The sequence below is a fragment of the Neltuma alba genome, unplaced genomic scaffold (genome assembly GCF_004799145.2).
Source record: "Neltuma alba isolate B1F8T4 unplaced genomic scaffold, ASM479914v2 tig00000468_pilon, whole genome shotgun sequence".
Taxonomy (NCBI): domain Eukaryota; kingdom Viridiplantae; phylum Streptophyta; class Magnoliopsida; order Fabales; family Fabaceae; genus Neltuma; species Neltuma alba.
This window is the reverse complement of record NW_021632065.1, coordinates 187,692-205,598: the sequence shown is the minus strand read 5'-3', so window position 1 is coordinate 205,598 and position 17,907 is coordinate 187,692. Positions and strand designations below refer to the sequence as shown.

Here is a 17,907-nt window from a genome sequence, read left to right as displayed (position 1 = left end):
TATATATAATATGAGTTTGCCAAGTGATAATTGAAAAAGTTTCTGCTAAAAAGAATTGTTGAAAGTCATTTTTTAAATAATGTTTAACTTGAAGAATATCATAATTATTCCCAAAAAAAAAAAAGGATTCATCACTCTTCAAAGAAATTGATAAGTCCATTCAAAATTCAAACAAGCAACTAGTTAACTAAATAAGGTAAAAAAATTAATTAACTAAATAAAATTATAGGCTGAGGTCACGAATCAACTTGTTACGAAAGGTTCATATCCTAACATGTTTCAATTTTAAAATTCTAAGATCACTGTCAAGTAGTATTTGTTTTATAATATTTCATATCTGAGCATTATAAATTGGAAAACAAGCTTGTGATAGGGACTTGGGAAACGAAATTTATGGCTACTGATCTTATCAATACATCAAATTGCTTATAGTATTTTCAAAGAAAACAGCTGTGAAGCAATTTATCAGCTGTCTTTTTAAAATATAAAGTCTTCACCAACTTTGTCTCATAAGCTAATTCTAATATAATGACACGTCTCGTTCAATAAGAAGATCTTATCACTTTGCTTGTATCTTTTCAAATGTGTAATAAACTACAAGATTAACTTAAATTCATGTGGACCACACTACAATTATTAAAGTAACTTCTTGTACCCCACCACTTAACGAGTTTAAATTAGTACAACCTACCACTCATTATAATATTGGGTAAACATTATCTTGCTGCTTTTTCATTCCCAAAAAAAGGGTATCTGCTACAAATTCGGATATTTTTCAACTTATGCATCTGAATAGAGATGGATTGTGATAAGCATGGGAAGAATTTGTGTTAACCCCACTAAAGTGACTCTATTTTAAATAGAGACCAAAAAATTGTGAAATTAAAATGCAGTATTAAAGGACCAAAGTAAAATTATGCTTTAATGGCAAGTTATCAAAATGTCCTTTTTTTCATATGGATACTTTTTATTTTGCTATTATTATTAGTTGTTAAAATGTTCATGTGAACTTGTAACTTTATCTAGGAAACTTATAAATTTATATATCAGTAGTGGTAATATAAATTAGGATTTGTAAATTTTTGCACAGACATTTATTATTTTACTATTATTAGTTATTAAAATGTATATGTACACTTGTAATCAAAATGAAGGAGGGAAATTATGGTCGTTTCTCCTCAAAACATCATTGTTCTTTGATTCTTTAGTGTTGTAGTGTAATTTCAGAATCTTTTAGCCCACCAATACATTCACCCACATTCTCATAGCCTTATAGTGTATAAATATATCGTGTGAAAATAAATAGTATTTTCCCTTTATACACACATCTCACAGTGCTAGGTTAAATTATTCACTACAAAAAAAAAAAACTTTAGGTGACAATTTTCAATGGCGACAAAAAAAGTCACCGAGCAGTGACTTTGTGTCGCCGCTGAATATAAGACCTTCAAAGGTAATGTCATGACTGAAAGTAGACTTTTAGCGGCAACATTTTATGGTCACCGCTGAAAGTAGACTTTCGGCAGTGACTATTAGTGTCGCCACTAAAGGTTTGACTTTTAGTGGTGACTTTCTAATGTCGCCGCTGAAGGTCTAACTTTCAGTGGTAACTTTCTAATATTATTGCTGAAAATATAATATAATAATATATATATTTTATTTTACAATAATAATAAACAAATTCAATCTAGCTCAACGACAAGAAGATTGGACACGAAAGGAGGTGGTTACAAGTTTGAACCTTTAAGGAGAAGTAAAAATATTTGGGCGGTGACGTGGTGGGGAGAAGTGATGTGACAAGAGAGTGGTGATTTGGCAATGACATGGAGGCGGCTGGCAATGACATGGAGGTGGCTAGTGATGACGTGGCGCTCGACAATGATGAAGTGGAGGTGGCCAGTGATGACATGGCTACCGACGATGATGACATGGCGTCAGTAAAGCCAATTTTTTTTGGGCATCACTTTTAGTAGCAACAAAAAAGTTGCCGCTGAAAGTGTCTTTGAGCAGTGACCTTTTTTGTTGCCGCTAAAAGTTTTCAGCCACGGTGGCTACGGCAATAACTTTTCAGCGGCGACATGTCGCCCCTGAAAACTTTGAGCAGCGACTTTTTGTCTCCACTGAAAGTCAATTTTTTTTGTAGTGATTGTTGGGTAAATTCAAATAAAGGTAATAATTCTCTTAGCATGATTTTTTTCTTTTCAATCTACAAATTAAGAAGGAGAATTTCAGTGGTGAGTGAAATTGAAAAGAAGCACCATTAATTGCAAACTTGGACAACTATCAAAAATTGAAAGCTTATTATGATAATGACTTTGGCATTAACTTTATGCCACAAATATCAATCACGTCTCCTCATAGCCAAGTTGGAAAGATTTTGCTTTTATTGGCTGAGTTCATCATCGTGGATACAAGAAAAGTTACAAACAATGAGACAAATAAATGAGGAAATTCAAGATAAAGAAAGATTGGTGTGGAATGAGATATATATAGACAGATGAATTCGCTTCACTCCAGAATTTTAAATCTAATACATCAATTCTTCTGACGTAACACAGACAATGGTTTTCATTAGTAAATTGATGGGCACTATATAAATTGATATTTTAATTTTTCTTGGTTTCTTTCTTTCACCCTCGTTTTTCAATACACAAATAATTATTTATTGTATTTGGTTATTTAGTTCTTACATTGTTTAATATATTATTGTTTGACGTTAATCAAATTGCTTATATTTTAAAGGAAGAATCCCAACTAAATTCAGTTGAAATGATCAAAAGTCAAAACCAAAATTAGGCCTGTATTTTTAACAATTTCTTAATTAGGCCAAAAGGCCTAATTGGGAATTTATTTGTTAAGAGATCAAAATGCCCCTCTTTTGTTAAAAAGAAAATTAAAGGTAGTTTAAAAGGAAAAAGAAATTTCTAAATTAAGTCTCATCTAGGAAAAATTGATTTGCAAGTTCTTCTGCGTAGTTTCACGTTATTTTTAATCAGTTTTTTTGTAATTTTATTTCTTTTATCAGCTCCCTATAGTTTCAGCTCATTTCTGATCAAGTCTCTGTAGTGTTTCTTTATTTTTATTAAAAATCAAGTGAAACTATGATTAGGACTTGATAAAAAAAAACTATAAAGACCTGGTTAAAAATTAAGCGAAACTATCCATACCTGATAAAAAGAAAAATGCTACAAGAATCTGCCTCAATGAAAAATTACATAAAACAATACGAATTTATAGACTAATTTTTCTCATAATTATTGTGTAGCCATTGATCATCCCAACAAATCAATCAAATTATTCAGAGAGGAGTGTCCTTTCAATGGAAACAAATATTAATTTCAGCCAATGGATGTGTAAGGTAAACATCTCTCAATTACGTTACTTAACAGATAAGAGCTTGTAATGCTCATTCTAGCATATATAAATGGAAAATGCTTGGCTTTGTAGTGATCAATAATATATATATATATATATATATATATATATTATATTCTTGCCGTTCTTGTTGAAGCTATGCTTATCCAAGAGAGCAGCCACAAGATATGCTTGAAATATTCCAATGTGATAAGCAGGAAGAGATATTGTTGGCCTTTGCTTGTTCATTATTAATTACAACTTGAGCAAGTTAACGCATTAATTTAAAATGAGATTTGAGAGACAAATTAAGAAAGGTTTAGTTACAAAGGGTGATGATAAGGAAGTAGTTTAATAAACTTTACAAGGAGAATTGATAAGCCCTAACTTTGCGAACTGAATAGAGCCCTTATTAGACGTTGAATACACTGAAAGTGATATTTACACAAAAATTCATATCATCCTAATATATACAACAGATAAAAGCTGCGAGTGAAAATGACTTTTAATTTTTTTTTGGCTTCAAATTAATTAAATATCGTCTACATGATGGAAAGCTGAAAGCTTTTACTCTCGTAGACAAAAGAAAAACTAAAAGACGGAAAGGGAAGTAAGTAACATACTATCTCAGATATTAGATATAAGAGCTGGTTAGATTTGATTTGATTTAAAATATAAAATTTCAATTCATTTTATCTCCCATATCTATTTTTTTTTTCCTCGAAGTATCCCCATGGTGATTGCACTTGTTAAAATGTTTCATCCTAATGCATAAAATTAACAAATGCATTTTAAAAAAAGATAACACTCATGATCTATAAATAACTAACTTAACTAATTTTCTTAATATACGTAAATTCATAATCTAGCTTTTATATTAATAAGGACCATAGGTAATATATAATATTATATTCCCTCCTCATATTAATATCTTGAATTGATTTTATTTGATATGGCCCTTTAGAGATGGTTGTTAAAAACAAATTTGACGCCGAATGGGAAAGCAAATACATTTTATTTAATGGGCATTAATTAACAACTTGACAAAGGGACAGGAAGCAAGAAACTAATACATTTTGGCCCAAATATAATAATAAGAATGTTAAAACAATGAATAATTTTTCTTTTAAAATTAAAATCTGTTGCTTGCATACAACGCAAGGGACAAATTTTAATAATTCTAAGAAAAAATTTAATTTACGGTTAATGCTAGAAGATCAAATTGCATTCCCTCATATAATCACACTGCTTTAAGCAATGTTGTCTATATATGCATAATTTAAAGTATCCATGATTTATGGAAAAAAAATTCAAACTTCCATTTTTTTAATATATATTTTATTATATTAATGCTTAATTTCACTTCCTTGCAAGAAATTTACTGTTGATATACGTCATCAGATTTCCCCCATTTGTATGTTTCTAGCAACGGAAAATATCTGTTTTATATTTATGTACTAATATAATATTACCTGATGTTAATGTAAAGACAATACTGAAATTATATACTCATTATATTAAGTTCTCTAGTTTATGTCCTATTTTTGAAATATTATGATTTAATAACATTTAATTATAAATCCACAATTACTCATGAAATAAAAAAGAAATACATAATTATCTGTAATTGGAGAACTTGACTTAAGTTTTTTTTTTTTCCTAAATTGTTTTATTGTTAAGGCTGTGATGAGACTTAGGATGTGTATGGGTCAGGCCAAGCGGACTGTTGCCTGTGTTTGGTGCCCCGTCCGATATATGCTATAGTTCTATTGAGAATATTTATTTTTTCAGAATGAAAAAATAATGCAGCCAGAACCTATATAGTTCCGTAGAGCCTAAATTTGGATAAAATCAGTATCTTTGTATGAAAAAAATATAAAGAACTGTAGAGAATTTCTGAATATGATGAAACTTTTATAGGAAAAAAGGCATATATAGTACCTAAGTTTTAAAAATACTATCGCTGATCCTTAATACAATATCTATTTTGTAATTTAAATAATTTAATTTAAATCACAAAATAGATTTTATATTAAGAACCAAATATAGTATGTACAAGTCATCTTTCACCGTGTGCCTGTTACTCCCTCTCAACAAATTTGTAGCAAAATTTTTTTATTCTCTAAAAAAATTCTTCCATAAAATTTACAAATTTTCATGTGGAAAAAAATTGTGAACCCAAGGGATATTGATACAGTTGCATGACACTTTTCATTAAAAAAAGTGAGGAGTATATCCGGAAAATTGTCCAATTATATATATATTGCATGTGTATTACGGGTTAATTTATCTTTTGGCCTTTTCCTCTTCAAAAAAATTAATATAGTAGGAAGGGTAGGCACTTGTATTAATTCTACCAAGACTAAGCGCATGGCTGCTCAACTAAAAGATGCAAATTAAAGGGATATGTCCATAAAATATTTGGAGTTTAAAATGATTCAAGGGAACTTAAATCCACAAGTTTTGTTTCATGTATATCTTTGAACATTTATATAAACCCGCTCATAATGTTTTCTTGTAATTAATAAAATGAAATTAGTGGAAGTATAAAACATTTATTACTCCGTCCTTAATATAAAAACTAATTTAATATTCAATTTGGTCCTAAATATGAGATCCTAATTTACTTTGTCTCTCATATTTATTCTTTTTTTTTTTTAAAGTAGTCCTTGCACTAGCTACGCTTACACATGTTAAAAGCTTCATCAAATGGTAGTTCTAACTAATACACATGATTAGCAAGGATATTTTAGGAAAGATAACATCTATTTATTATAAATAACTAACTTAACAAACTTTTTTAATTTACTTGAATTAGTCAACTAGCTCTTACATCAAGGACTGGATGTAGTAAATATTTGTGAACAAAATGCTATATATATATTCAAGTCAATGGCATCTTATGCAAATTTAGTAGCACCTTTGATCCTTAATATAAGAGTTAGTTAGAGATTTAATTTGATCCTAAATATAAGACCTCAACCTAATTTGTATATTATCTTTTCCCAAAATATTCCTATTAATTGTAAGAGGTTCTCACGAAGAAATAATTTCAATCATCCAACGCACATGATTGAAAAAAATTAGTTCAGGGATATCAACACACATTTTGTGACAAATAGTCAACTTAACTAATTTTTTTAATATCCCTAAATTAGTTATCTAGCTCTTATATTAAAGATCGGAGGTAGTATATAGGTAAACTTGTGCATTTATAGATGAGTCTAAGGTCCAAATATCCCAAGCTAATTCACCGGCCTCTAGCAAATTTTCAATTTCGACAATTAGGGTTTCTTGAAAAATCAAAGGAATCACAATCACACCAGATTACTACTCCACATAGGGTTTCAATGGTCGAAATTTAAAATTCCCAATTGATGATTTCTAAATAAAAAGTCATTTTTCCTATTAAATTCTGTACATATTAAAATATTTTTCTTAAAAATAAAAATAAAAATAAAAATAAAATTTTGAATGGTCCAGATTTTAATAGTCATCATCACTTTTGTTGAGCACAGAAACCACCTCCATGTTTCACCACGATTAATGTCAAAATTGGTTGTGATGAAGCTTCATATTTCTACAAAATTTCAATTTTAGTCACTGGTTCCTCCATAAATTCAGAATACCAACATTTAATCTTGAGATAGTAAAATTTAGGAAAAATCAGTTAGTCAATGATGACCTGGAATATTACACAATCTATTCACCTCCAACTCAGCAAAGTTAATTTTATACAACAAAGCTCAAACTATTCACTTAAGGTTTTAGGGTTGTTAGCCACCTAACCCCAAATAAGTACAAATGAAAGTAGACTAGAGTGTGAACTTAATATCACTCAAATGGCTCTTATAGTAGTTAGGTAGCTAATAACAATTAAATCTCTCTTAAAATATTACAGTGGAAGTGCCAAAGATATTTCCTTCAGTTATTCTCTTTACATATACTCTTCCAACTTTTGAACATTGCAAAGAATCTTCTTCGTGATTACATAAATAAGGTTCAACATCCTTTTTTGTTTTTCAGACTTTTCAGCTTCAAGTAATCATGGAATATCTTGAAATGACGTCTAGCTAATTTGTTTCTTGCATCTAGTCAGTTAGCCGTTATCCATTGATCCATAATTTGCTTCATATTTGTTCAGATCTGCAATACTACAATAGTTCTAATATTATTAAACTTGATCTGCAATTATCATTTAATGAACTGCTAAATCAAATATTATTAAAAAATAATTTTCTTAATATTTGATCATCATCAAAATCAATAACAACTTCTCTTGAGAGTTCCAGCTAACACCAATCATATAGGTTGTATTATTGTATATTGATATAACTTTGATACGCATGTTGATATTTCCCCTTCATGGCGTCGTGTGATATAATGAATCTGATTTAAGTAAGGCGGAGGTTAACTTAATGACGGCGATACAGCTCATTTGGGTAGCTGGCAACTTCATGAATGGCACGTGTAATCCATGTTCATTTAATAACTTTTTTTAAAAAAAAAATTAAAACTATATTTTGGAATTTGAACTACATCTAATTTTAATATAATTATATTTCATTTCAAAATTTAATATAAATTACTTTTACTCAAAGTTCATTTTATTGGTACTAATCCAAACACGCACTAAATATCTAGCTTAGAAGGATAGAACATAAAATGTTAATTGCTTATTTGTATATAATATTACAATTGTAACTAAATATGAAAGCACTTTTGTCATAAATATGAGTCCAAAAAGAGTAAAACTGATAATATGAGCTAACCCATACAAGCCAACCCATCACGAGTTGGAGCTCATATGGGTCAAGCTGGAAGACAACCCCCCCCCCCCCCGGGGGACGCTCATGGTGGACTAACATTTAGGCAACCCGGGCCTCTAGGTTGAAAAGTGAGCTAGCTTGTTGGCTCAATGGAGAGCTCTGTATCATGACACTTAACCTCCTACTATAGTTAAGATTCTGAGTGGGTAGTCTCCTCCATGAACGTCAGGCTCTCATTGAGTATTATTATAATAATCACAAGTCGAACCACGCTCTAAAAACTAGCTGTTGGAATCAAGAAACCCAAAACCATATAAAGCCACTCATTCAAGGTAATACTCTCGAAGTGGGATTTATGACAACATACCCTCTGTTGTTTAGTAGAAATAATTAAGGGAAAATGCCTAATTTAGGGCCTGTTTATTTCTATTTTTTAATTTTTTTGCAAAACAATTTTACAAAATTATTTTTTAAAACAAGTTTTGGAAACAAAAGGGAAAAAAATTTGTTTGGATAATTGTTCTGAAAAATTACATTTAAAAATAAATACATTGAGATAGGAAGCTGAAGCTTGAAAGAGAGCTCGAGTTCATAATTGGAGAAAAAGCCTTCAAGTGGAGAAGAAATGTTTCCCAACAAAAAAAAAAAATACAAAAACAAAAACAAACAATTAAATTGTTTTTTTGGGTTTTACTAATAAGCTGTTGGTTGAGATGATAAACGGTCTTACCTCCGCAAAGAAAAGAACACAAATTCAAATCCTGAGAAGCGTACTTGTTGAAGAGGCTTTAACCTTAATACTTTCAGGCAGATAGAGATTAGTTTCAAGTCCAAAGTGATTTGGGAATAGTTTTTTTTTTTGGTTTTTTTAGTTTTTAAAAACATATTTATGTTTTTTTTTGCTTTTAAAAATACTTTACTTAAAATTAAAACAAATTACTAAATAAGTTCTTGCATTTTGTATTTTTTGATTTTAAAAAAATAAAAAAGTTTTTTTTCAAAACAAGAAAATAAACAAGGCCTTAATATCTCTAGTATTTTTGTAGCAAACTTCGGACATATGAAAATCACATTGAATCCCCGCTATTTCGGGAAAAGTCAGGAGAGATTATAAGAGTGACAAAACCCTCCCAACAAAATATTTATACCTTGATGGCCTAATTTGTTATTGACATATGGATCTAATTTTTGTATAAAGCATATCTGTTGAGGCATTTGGTGCTATTTGGACATTGTGAAATCAGAGTTATTTTATTTAACTTAAATATATTTTATGAAAAAACTAAACAAAAGAGAGAAGATAGTTCAAAATCATCTCCTGATGAAAATCAAGAGAATAAGTATATACATCAGATGAAAAAATGAGAGAAAAATTTTAAGTGAATGATGCATTTTGTAAATTATAAATAGTATCAGATGTTTAATTTGTTCATGCGTCCAAAATCCAGCTAATAATAAAAGTATATTCCTATAGTCATATTAATATGGCAGAGAGAAAATATTTTTTATGTTCAATTTATAAGTTATGTCATTAAATTTTTCATATGAATATACAATTTTACTTTTTAGTTATCATAATTTTTTATTAAAAAATTCATATTTAAAAATTTTATTAGTTGGAAGGACCTAAAATATGAAAAAAATGAAAAAAATATAAAATTTTTCCTAGTGTCGATACCTTCTATATATGAATTCAAGAGTTCAAGTTCTTTTACCCAATAAAATTTCTAAGCAAAAGCTTTTTCGCCCATTTTCCCCATAACATTACTTCGTGATTTCTGTTCCTTCGTCTACCAAATTTTCTTAATAAAATTATACTTTTGTGTGTGTGTGTGTACAAATATGTCTATGTCAAGGACAGCTAGGTCGCAAGTCATAACCCGGCCTAAAATGGAGAATATATAATAGGAAATCAACAAATTTTTAATGATGCGTGAAAGACTATTAAGTGTTCAAGTATTTCACGTTTCTTTCACCTTTTGGCTTTCCCAACATAGTATAGTCTTCGTCACTTTGCCTCCTACACTATTAAACGACACTTGACACTTTGATTATGACGTGTGTTTGTCCTAGCCGTCCAATTAATCTCCTCCAAAGTCCAAACCTCTATAAATACGCACACCCTACTCTCCAATATCCACTAAGATTTGTGGCCTCTCTCTCTCCACTAATTTCTCTTTTGTGTGATCATTTCATAAATATCCCCTTTTTGTAATCAGATCGATCTCCATCATGACTAACAAGACCCCAAGTTCATATATAATGGGTTGCTTGAATTTATGCAAAAAGGTTAGCTCTTAATTCTTGATATTTTTATATGAATCCTTTTCATTTCTTTGTTTTGGCTTTGCATTTACTTCGTCAAGCATGAATATATATATATATATATATATGAACATTCATTTGATATGGTTTATTATGCCTTTGAAAGCTCTATTTCTCTTAATTAGATATCAGGCTCCATTTATGCTATGGAATTCAAAAAAGTAAATTATACTTTTCATTCTCAGTAAACAACGCAGTCTCTCTCTCTCTCTCTACACACACACACACACACGGGGGTATGGAATAAATTTGTGTAGAAGGCATTGTTTATGAGATTTCCTTAAGATCGCAAAATTACTAGATATGAGTGCTTCTACTCAAAAGGCTTTTTTTTTTTTTTTGGGTAATAGAAAGGCCTTGCCACGTTCTATGAATTTTGTCGTAATTAATTAAAATTAGTAAGAAGGCGTCATTTGAAGAAGCACAACAACAAACACATAATGTTCTTGCTTTTAGATGGTTGATGTGATTATTAAGGACTCCAACTTTGCTAAAATTATTTAAAATGTTTTTCATAGTTCCTGTCAAGTCTTAGAATAATTCCGTCATCCATGTCATAGTAGTTATGTTTATTTTAAATTAAAAGACCAAGAACTATATATTTTCAAAAGCACAAAGCAAACAAACCTGTAAAAAAGTTTTCTTGAAAGGAAATGAGAAATCCATATATCTATCCCATTTTCTTTGTAAGTACATTCTCATTTACTTATAAAATAATAAAAAATACTCTTCGGGGAATCAAATATTGCTTTGTTAAATTAATGTTGCTATAAATAGAAATATACTAAAAGGAGAATCTTTTACTGGGTTAGGTCAGTGGAGATATTCCATGTTTCGAAGTTCATGTGTTAATATTCTCTGATGATTCTAATAAGATATCACAGGAGACATATCTCTACTTCGTCACGTTAATTTGTTCCTACATATTACTCGAGACATTCACAGAATATGTATGAACAGAATCTTATTTCATATTAATAGAATATTCAAAGCATCAAAATCTAAATTATTCTATTTATTTATTTATTTTAGGATACTACAACTGTTATGGAGGGAAGGACGAAGGAGGTTGAGGATTACACATTAGATGGATCCACTGATTGGCAAGGGCATCCTGCACGCCGAGGAAGAACGGGAACTTGGGTGTCCGGAAATTTAATCCTAGGTAAATTAATTTCTTGTAATTAATGAGTAATAATAATACTATAATAAAGAAGATTCAGATTTGTTGGAATAAAAGGATTTAATTCCAATCCTATTGAGGACCTTTTTATTCTTTATTCTGAACTGTTACCATTATTTTGTTATGTCATCCGTGACACAGGCTTTTAGAACAGCATCATTTTATTTAATTAGAGCCGTAAATGATGTGGTACCTCTGCAAATGACGAAATCTAATTAAATTATAAATATACAAAAATAGACTAATTGATAACACAAGCTCTTTAATAAACTCGTTTAGATATTTTTTTCTGGGTGACAACGTATAGATATTTATCATCCACTGAAGTCGTGTTGCATATAAGGAATATACGTAACTAGGTTCTTAGTCAACCTCATCACCCGCCTAACCCGCTGTCTTCAAATACTTGTCAGAATATGGAGATGAAACTATTAGATAAATTATACACTAATTAATTAATAATGAAAATAATAAAGAGACACAAAATCAAATACAAGCTGCATAGTTCATAGGGCGTGGAATAGTAATTGAGTTATAGAAAGAAAAACTGATTACCTACGAGTAGTTTAGCTTTAATTTTATAAGATTTTAAAATGCGTGGTGAGTACATCGTTAAGGTATTTCTCTGCTCCTTATTATAACAAATCGAATCAATATCGAATCATGGTATGAACAAAACTGATATTCGCATAATGCATCCATCTAGTTAACTGTAAATATATAAGTATTAAAGTGTGAACATCTGAAGTATTTGTCTCATAACTATTATATATATATATATATATATATATATATGATGCAGTGAATCAAGGGCTGGCAACTTTGGCATTTTTTGGAGTAGCAGTGAACTTGGTGCTGTTTCTGACGAGGGTTATGGGACAAGACAACGCCGACGCAGCCAACAACGTAAGCAAGTGGACTGGAACTGTCTATATGTTTTCCCTTGTCGGAGCCTTCCTCAGCGATTCCTACTGGGGAAGATATAGGACTTGTGCTGTCTTCCAAGCCATCCTTGTTCTTGTAAGTTTGATAAATATATTTATATTTTATATATTTATGTTTAACTCTTCATATGTTTGTGTATTTAAATACTTATAAGCACATCTAATATATATATGTACGTGTGTCTTTGCACGTGCATGTGAGATTGTAGTCGCCACAAGATGGGAAAATTTAAAGAATAAAATGAAGAAAGCATTATCATATTATCATATCACATTATCTTCCTTGTACATTCGAACATTTTTATACTGATAAAGTTTTGTATGTGACAGGGTCTTGGCCTGTTATCTCTCACATCCTACAAGTTTTTACTAAGTCCTAGTGGTTGTGGAGACGAACAACTCAGTTGTGGATCCCATTCATCTTTCCATGAAGCTTTGTTCTACCTCGCAGTATACCTTGTAGCCCTAGGATATGGAGGATACCAACCCAACATTGCTACGTTTGGTGCAGATCAGTTTGATGAAGGAGACCCAAAAGAAGGACGCTCAAAGATAGCATTCTTCAGCTATTTCTATTTGGCTCTCAACCTTGGATCTCTCTTCTCCAACACAGTGTTGGGTTATTATGAGAATGAGGCTTTGTGGACCCTAGGGTTTTGGGCTTCGGCAGGATCTGCTACTCTTGCCTTGATCATGTTCCTTTGTGGCACTACGAGGTACAGGTACTTTAAACCTGGAGGGAATCCTTTTCCTAGATTTTGCCAAGTTTTTGTAGCTGCAATGAGAAAATGGAAGGTCAACGTCGGGTCTGATGAGGACAACAAGCTTTTTGAAGTCGAAGAATATTCCAAGGGAGGGAGAAAGATACTCCACACTGAAGGATTTAGGTATGCTCATCAACTAATTATCATTCATCAACGGTACATCGATGAGAGAGAAATTTATGTTTGATCATTTATATATGTATATCTGTGTAAGATACCATATAGAAATTTTTAATATACATGTTTCCCATACCTTTTGTCTGTTTTCATCAAAGAAGTTGAATTATTCTAATCACTTTGTAATTTATGTTTCCCTAATGCTCCATTTTTTCTCTTTCCTAGTTTTGTTATTCCATAGCTTATTTGAAAGTTTAAGCTTCTTATTTTATATGCAAGGTTTTCATTTATTTATATTTGTATATTCTTCTTCATAGTATCTAATAAAGAAGGAATATGACTTCCTCCAAGGCAAATCACCGAGAACTTTTATATTACGTTCAACTTAGATCAATCAATTGTTAATGTTCAAAGAAGTTACTAACGATATATCTATATGTCATCAGATTCTTGGATAAAGCAGCGTTCAAAACATCAGAAGAGTTGAACAAGGCGGAAGAAAATAGCTTCAATGCATGGCATCTTTGCCCAGTGACCCAAGTGGAAGAAGTGAAATGCATACTAAGACTAATCCCAATCTGGCTATGCACTATAATATACTCTGTTAATTTCACTCAAATGGCATCAACTTTTGTAGAACAAGGTGCAGCAATGAACGCTAGAATATCATCATTTAAAATTCCTCCGGCAAGCATGTCATGCTTCGATATCCTCAGTGTCGCTGCCTTCATCTTCATTTACCGGCGAGTTCTTAACCCTTTAGTCGCCCGAAGGAACAAGAACAAAGGACTCACTGAGCTGCAAAGGATGGGAATAGGACTAATCATAGCAATGATGGCCATGGTTTCAGCAGGAGTGGTAGAGCATTTTAGGTTAAAGAATGCTATAAATGAAACATCAAGTTCGTTAAGCATCTTTTGGCAGACGCCACAGTACATACTTATAGGAGCTTCAGAGGTATTTATGTATGTTGGTCAATTAGAGTTCTTCAATGGGCAAGCACCAGATGGACTAAAAAGTTTTGGAAGTGCCCTTTGCATGACTTCAATGTCACTAGGAAACTATGTAAGTAGTTTGATTGTTGCCATTGTTATGAAGATTTCTCAGAGAGGTGAGAGCTTAGGATGGATCCCATCAAATCTTAACAAGGGACACTTGGACAAGTTTTATTACCTTTTGGCAGCATTGACAGCAATAGATTTTGCAGCTTACATTGCTTGTGCTAAGTTGTATAGGCCTGTCAAATTTGAAGAGAGTGATGAAGACAATAGCAACATGATCAGCCTAGAGATGAGGGTTTAGGGATTTTTGGATCTCATGAACCTAGCTATACATTATTGAGATTTGGATCCTTCAAAGCTAGAATTTGGTCAAGTGCTGGAAAGTGATAAGAAAAAAAATAAGGAATATATGAACATGAAGGAAGTGTATGTGTGTGGGAATTCACTATATTTATGTGACACACTTCTTACTTAAGATTTATTTTAACTTTAAAGGATCCAACTTTATACATATTATGTCTGTTTTTTTTGTGTCATTTTGATTATATTTGTATTATGCTTGTATAAAGGAAATGTATGATTCCTTGCTGTGAAATAAGAGGACTGGTTTTTAATTTCTAGATGTGCAGCAAAATGTATCATACATTGTATGTGGAGTCATAGGATAGTTACAAATCTGTTTATATTTTGCAGAAATTCTGTATTAATTCAAAGACTTTATAGGTAGCTTCCATTAAATTTCCCTGAATTGAGGACAAGATATTGAATTATTTATAAAGTCAAAACAAATCATACCAACCCTTCTACTTCAAACATTAATTAGCAGACTCATTTCCCTGTAAAGTCCAATTAATCTCAATCATTCAATTCCACAACATTTAACAAATTCGAATGCCTAATAATACCCCCTTTATTCTCAAATATTACTTTGAAGGATGTACGTGGTGACTCTAGCCTTTGAAGGGCAATGGTCAAAATGGAAAAAGTTTTCCAGGAGGGACTTCTCCGCATGGCGCAGGCTAGCAAAGGAGTTCAGATTGATAAGTCACTAATTTTATATAATCGAGTCTTATTTTGAAGGAGAGGGAAACTGGAATCTGAGTCCCATTGCATTCCTTAAGCTAAGAGACTGCCATAAAATATGGTGGAAGCTACTCCCAAGCAGTTGGATGTTAGAGTTCTTTGTAAAGGAATCGAAAAGCTGATTATGGCGTAATATACTTCCAAAGAAAAGACTGGATGAGGAACTACAATGGCCTGAACTTTTTGCTGTTTGTTGCGTTGCTGGTCTATATGGAAAATGAGGAATCAACTTATCCATGACAGTAATTTTATAGAGTGCTACGGAATGGGGAGGAATTAGTAAAACTACGATGTTAAATGGAATGTTATTACTAAAACTGAAGGCAGATATGAGATTATACAAGTAATCTCATACTTTCCATCTCTGCTGTTTGTCAATTTTCTCATACTTTCCAGATATTTTTCTTGTTTCTTTTTATTATTAGATTCTACATAAAATGACTGAAATCTTGATACTTCATAAGTAAAAAATGGTGCTATTTTCAATTTCTTTTATAATTTTTCAAAGAAAAGACACTGTAAAATTGGTGCAGTTTCTTTTTAATCTAGATACAAATTATTTGAAAAAACATAAAAAATTGAAAACCATTCAATTTTCTATTCATAAGATATCAAAACGTCAGTAATTTTATGTAGAATCTAATTATCAAAAGAATCGAAGAAACAAAATATTTGGGAAAAGAAGGAAAATGATGGGATAGCATGGAAGGCATTAGGGGGGGAAGCAGATGATACCTTCCCCCCCCCCCCCCCAAAAAAACAAAAAAGGTTAAGGGTATGGTCCAACTTGTGACTGAGATGCTTTCATAGTCAAAACTAATAGGAAAATCCTTGAAGGTCTTCAACTCTGTTAGGAGATGGGGTTGACGAAAGTTGAGGTGGAGAGTTATGTGAAATTGTGTTATAGATACATGAGCTTACTAGTAGTACCAATAACAATAGTAATGAAGCTGATGAGATTGTGGTAAGTAAGATTAAAGAGACCCTAGCAAGAAATTGGCTTATCTAATTTGGGTAATAGATACGCTGACAAATGCAAGGAAAAGAACACAGATGGCGCCTCCAAGTGGGTTTGAGACTATTTTGCAGTTATGAAGGTGTTGAAATACCTAGAATTCCAGTTCTGTAGTAATTAAAGAAAAGCTTGTAGGATGGATTATTGAGTAGATAAATAAGCCATTGTGGCTCATAGGTTGTAGAAGACAAATGTAAAAAATGTCAGCTATAAAAAACTCCGCCTATGTGGTATAGCTAGTCTCAAGCCTAGATAAAGGAAGAGGGTTGTGTTAGGCCCTCGATAGCCAACATAAAACTTTGTCGAATTTTATGAACATGGATCAATGAAGTAATTATGCTACTGCTAGGTCGCTGCCTAGAAGTGACACAATGTATAGCTCGAGTACAGTGAGAAGTAAGCTCAAGCCGCTGTATGGTCACCTAGATATAGTGTTAAAAGAGCAAGGCCTACCATAGATAGAGGTGGCTAAAGAAGTTAGTTCATGATAACAAGATTAGAATTAGCACTTGGAATATCGGGACTTTGAATGAGAAATCTATAGAGGTAGTAAGATTTTTGAGGGACTTAAGGATTAGCATCTTATGCCTCTAAGAAACTAAATGGTTGGAGGAGTTTTCAAGGAATTTAGAGAGTTTAAGCTTTGGTATACAAGGAAAGTGAGTACAATTAATGGTATTGGTATCATTGTTAATGGAGCATGGAAGAAGAATGTGGTGGAGGTTAAAAGGATTGAGAATAGAATAATATCTTTAAGATTTATTATTATTGGAAATAGTACTATCAATATTTTTAGTGCTTATGGATCTCATGTAGGGGTAGAAACACATCTTAAAGATAAGTTTTAGGAAGATATGGAGGGGTTGCTTCAAAGCATACCACTTGAAGAAAAGATTTTTATTGGTCGAGACCTTAATAGACATGTTGATAAGGAAAGAGAACAATTTGCTGGGACTTATGGTGGTTTTAGTTTTGAGGAGCTTAACAATAAAGGACAATCTACTTTTGACTTTTCATTTGCATACAATCTCAAGATAGTCAACACTTGCTTTAAGAAATGAGAGGAGCATTTAATCACATATAAGTGTGGAGCCTCAAGATCACAAATTGATTTCTTTTTGTTTAGAAATTCATAAAGAAGACTTTGTACTAATTGTAAAGTGATCCTTGAGAATGAGGTAACTACCTAACATAGAATACTTATCCATGATGTGCGTTTTAAGAGTATTAGACAAAACTATCATCAAATGGTTAACCCTAGGATCAGGTAATGGAAGTTAAACGACGAGAATGGGAGTTTTTCAAAAGGATCCTTTTGAAGGAAGGGATCTAAGAGTTGCAAGGAAATGCTA

General features: G+C 31.6%; 1 protein-coding gene across 2 annotated transcripts; it reads left to right on the top strand.

Moving 5' to 3' along the window:
• The first annotated feature begins 10,353 nt into the window (after positions 1-10,353).
• LOC114739597 (protein NRT1/ PTR FAMILY 7.3-like) lies at positions 10,354-14,924 on the top strand. 2 transcript variants are annotated; one of them, XM_028927679.1, is made up of 5 exons: positions 10,354-10,412; positions 11,481-11,613; positions 12,434-12,651; positions 12,906-13,462; positions 13,903-14,924. In XM_028927679.1, exons 1-5 carry the CDS (start codon positions 10,356-10,358, stop codon positions 14,756-14,758), a joined length of 1,821 nt encoding a protein of 606 aa, XP_028783512.1. In that variant the 5' UTR covers positions 10,354-10,355; the 3' UTR covers positions 14,759-14,924. The 2 variants fall into 2 exon arrangements, with proteins under 2 accessions (XP_028783512.1, XP_028783519.1); XM_028927686.1 differs by having other exon boundaries at positions 10,386-10,412; positions 11,502-11,613.
• Positions 14,925-17,907: the final 2,983 nt, after the last annotated feature.